Source organism: Anneissia japonica, unplaced genomic scaffold, assembly GCF_011630105.1.
Source record: "Anneissia japonica isolate Jap-2015-1 unplaced genomic scaffold, ASM1163010v1 scaffold284978_len400890_cov162, whole genome shotgun sequence".
NCBI classification, from domain to species: domain Eukaryota; kingdom Metazoa; phylum Echinodermata; class Crinoidea; order Comatulida; family Comatulidae; genus Anneissia; species Anneissia japonica.
Genome location: NW_022728715.1, coordinates 21,881 through 25,405, shown reverse-complemented (window position 1 = coordinate 25,405; position 3,525 = coordinate 21,881). Strand labels below are relative to the sequence as shown.

Here is a 3,525-nt window from a genome sequence, read left to right as displayed (position 1 = left end):
CGGTAATATAAAGCTGAAGTGTGGAGGAAGTGATGATTGCACACATTAAAAGTACCTTCTCTACCACGGCCGGGGTCCGGCATTGGGGATAGTTTAATCGAATATGAGATGAAAAAATATAATTCTTCAATTAATTCTAAACTACATAATAATGAAAATGATGAACGAATAGGCCTAATTAAAATAGCGAAAGGTCCAACGATTAATCTCAGATAAGATACTGTAGTATAATACCAAGTGCACGCCATCGTGTCGGGATTAAATATTTCGACATTAATTATGTCATCATCAGGAATGAGGACATAATCATGACTTGAAGTATGTATTATACTATCTAACTAAAAGCATTCCTGATGATGACATAATTAATGTCGGAATATTGAATCCCAACACGATGGCGTGCATTTTAATACTTGGAGTATATGTATTATACTTTCTTATCTGAGATTAATCAGTGGACCTTTCGGATGATGACATAATAATGTCGAATTATTGAATCCCGACACGATGGCGTGCATTTCGATACTTGAAGTATGTATTATACTATCTAATTAAAATAAAGTTTCTTTAAAGTTAAAATCATCATAAATTATTAGTGTCTTACGATATTTAACAGTTTTTCATTCTTAATATTTGTAGATAATTCTAGAATGTTTTTTTAGCTAATTATTTTATTTCTATTGATAATATTTTTGCTGTATTTTTGGTCTGCAATTCTACTCTGCATTGAAAAAATCTGGACTGCACTGAATTTCCGCTTTAACTATTATAAGTTGCCCATTTAGCGTTTCATACATGGCAAGGAATAAATCCGGTCGAGTAGCGGCGCTATACGATCTTTGGTCGAACTTCCATTCGCTAAAACATCTATGGCTAGGGTCTAGCCTAGGCCTAGAAACAGAAAAAGATGATGATGGGTTTGGCAGGTACCGATTGTAAGCAAAATTTATTTGTTTATTATTAGTTTGACTAATGACTATCGATAGAGATCGAGTTAATTAATTAAGCTGTATTACTTTTTACTTCAGATTTTTGTTTCCTTTCTTTCCGTGTGTGCGCTGGTAGCACACTGAGGTCCCTCAACAATCAATGATTCTCCACCTTAAGTTAAGCCTAGCCTAGGGGCCTATACTTTATATTAAATCAATATCTCTCTTATTCAGAAGAAAATACACACCGGCGGCTAGGCCTAGGCGAATAGGAGGAGGAGTAGCATAATTCAAAAAAATTAGTCAAAATCAGCATGAAACGACATGAAATTAGGATAGGCCTAGGACACTGCAGATATTTTTTGTGCCCCTTCTAGGCCTATATTTTTTAGCTCCCAATCACATTATGATTAGGCCTAGTGTGGCTAGAGTAGTAAAAGTTGACGCAGAGCAAAGAAATAAGGATCTAAAGAAATTTAATTACAATAAATTAACACTCAAAGGAGTCTACTATTGTCATTGCCTATTCTATGATAACTTCTCATACCTATAGTGAAAGGCATTTATTTATTACCCATTCTGTAGCCTAGCTGAAGAGAAAGCTCATAGCATGTCAACAATGTACAGTAATTGATGATAGAGGGCAGCAGGCTTAGGCGAAGAGTTGAACAATATTCCTTATATTTTCAAACAAAATTTTATTTCAGAAATGTGTGTAGCATCTGCAGTGTCTCCCATTCAACATGCTTGAAGGAATTGGTGTGTTTGGTACAGGCTCCCTAGCACGAATCACCATAGCAGCCCTCAAATCTGTAGGTTTAAAGGTGGTTGCATTATGGGGCCCCACTCAAGTGAAAGCCAAGGAAATTGCGTCAATGTTTGACATAACCTTCTACACTGATAAAATTGATGATGTTTTACTCCATCAAGAAGTGGACCTTGTGTGTATTACTAGCCCACCGCATTTACATGCCCAAGTCGCCTCGAAGGCATTGAGCATCGGCAAACATGTGTTGTGTGGTAATCCTGCCGGACTGAACGAGCATGATGCTCTGAAAATGGTAGAAGCGGCCCGTTATTACCCACTGCTTTCCCTCATGAGCCATGGATTGCGATTTGTTCCTGCGTTTATGGAGATGAAGAAGAGCATTGAGAAGGGTCAAGTCGGAGAGGTCAATCTTTGTGATGTACGAGTAGCTTGCGGTTCATTAGTTAAGGAGAAGTTCAATTGGATGTGTGATGAGAATATGGGAGGGGGTGTGCTGAATACGATTGGTTCGCATATCATTGATATAATTACATTTTTAACAGGTCAAAAAGCTGTCAAAGTTCGAGGTATGATGAAGACATTCGTTACGCAGACCGAAAGAATAAATGGAATACGGCATATAACTAGTGATGATTTTTGCTGCTTTCAAATGGAATTGAGTAATGGGGGATGTGCAACAGTCACGCTTAACACACATGTTCCTGGCCATTTTTCTCAAGAGGTGCTTATAGTAGGGTCAAAAGGTCGTCTTAGAGTTGAAGGTGCTGACCTGTATGGTCAATTAAGTGGTAGCAAAACAGAATCCTTGATGATTAGCGATACACTGCGTATAAACCACCAGCCAGGTGGAATAACCGGTAGTTCAGATTTGCCATTGCCGTATTTAAAGGGTTTATTTAAACTGATTGATTCTGTCAAAGAGTCGTTTGAGCGCAGTCAAGAGAGGCGGGATTGGGACCATGAACCTGTTGCCATGGCAGCTAATTTTGAGGATGCTCTGTATGTCCAGTATGTGATTGATGCCATTCGGCAGTCCAGCCATTCAGGGAATTGGGAGAGAATTGTCATTAAGAACAAGGAAGCAAGTGAAAATCCATTCTTACAACCTGGTGGATTATGATATAAGATTCTGACTATAGGTGCTTCAGCGTATTAATTGCAGTATATGTATAAGTATTTACCAACTGTTGTTCCTTCCAAAGAATTAGAACCAAGAATCTTGTATCTCTTTGATTATTCTTTCTAAAATGTGTGTACTGTAAAACACTTTAAGACATTTTTTTACTAAAAAGGAAAATGGTTTAAAATGTAAAGTTATGATGTCTGCTTCATAGTAACTGTATAGGTGTAGTTTTTAATAATAATCTGTGATTGAAAATTATAACAATATATTTTAACATGCATTTCATATAGCTATTTAAAGGCAATCCAGAGTGTTTATAATCAGCCAAACCCCTGCTGTTTGTGCAAGCTTCCCTCCTATATACCACCAACCCATCCAGATCACCAATTCCCCTTGCTTCAAAAATCCTTCACCATTATGCTGGAATAACTTAGCTCCATGGATCTCGCCCCCCCCCCCAACACCACCCAACCTCAACAAGAGCATTTGTCCTTGACCCTGCCAGGCTACCTACAGTAGGTGCCCCATGACCTAACAGGGTGTATTGCTAAATACATGGTTTTTTTTCTCAAAAGAATATAGATAACGGTACAATCTTAATAATAATTATCTTTATTTTAACACCTTGTGCTCTACTAGTTGGTAAGGGGATTAGACTGTTCTCTCTTTAGAAAATGGTTAGGAAGGTGGGGGGAGAGGGTCAC

At 37.9% G+C, this 3,525-nt stretch overlaps 1 protein-coding gene across 1 annotated transcript; it reads left to right on the top strand.

Annotated features, from left to right (window-relative positions):
- Positions 1–823: 823 nt before the first annotated feature.
- On the top strand, positions 824–3,011 carry LOC117114518 (glucose-fructose oxidoreductase domain-containing protein 1-like). The gene is made up of 2 exons (XM_033258196.1): positions 824–935; positions 1,637–3,011. Exon 2 carries the CDS (start codon positions 1,673–1,675, stop codon positions 2,816–2,818), a length of 1,146 nt encoding a protein of 381 aa, XP_033114087.1. The 5' UTR covers positions 824–935; positions 1,637–1,672; the 3' UTR covers positions 2,819–3,011.
- Positions 3,012–3,525: the final 514 nt, after the last annotated feature.

What these genes read in the sequence shown, in the direction of transcription:
- LOC117114518 (XM_033258196.1), top strand. Translation starts at nt 1,673, where the DNA reads ATGCTTGAAGGAATTGGTGTGTTTGGTACAGGCTCCCTAGCACGAATC.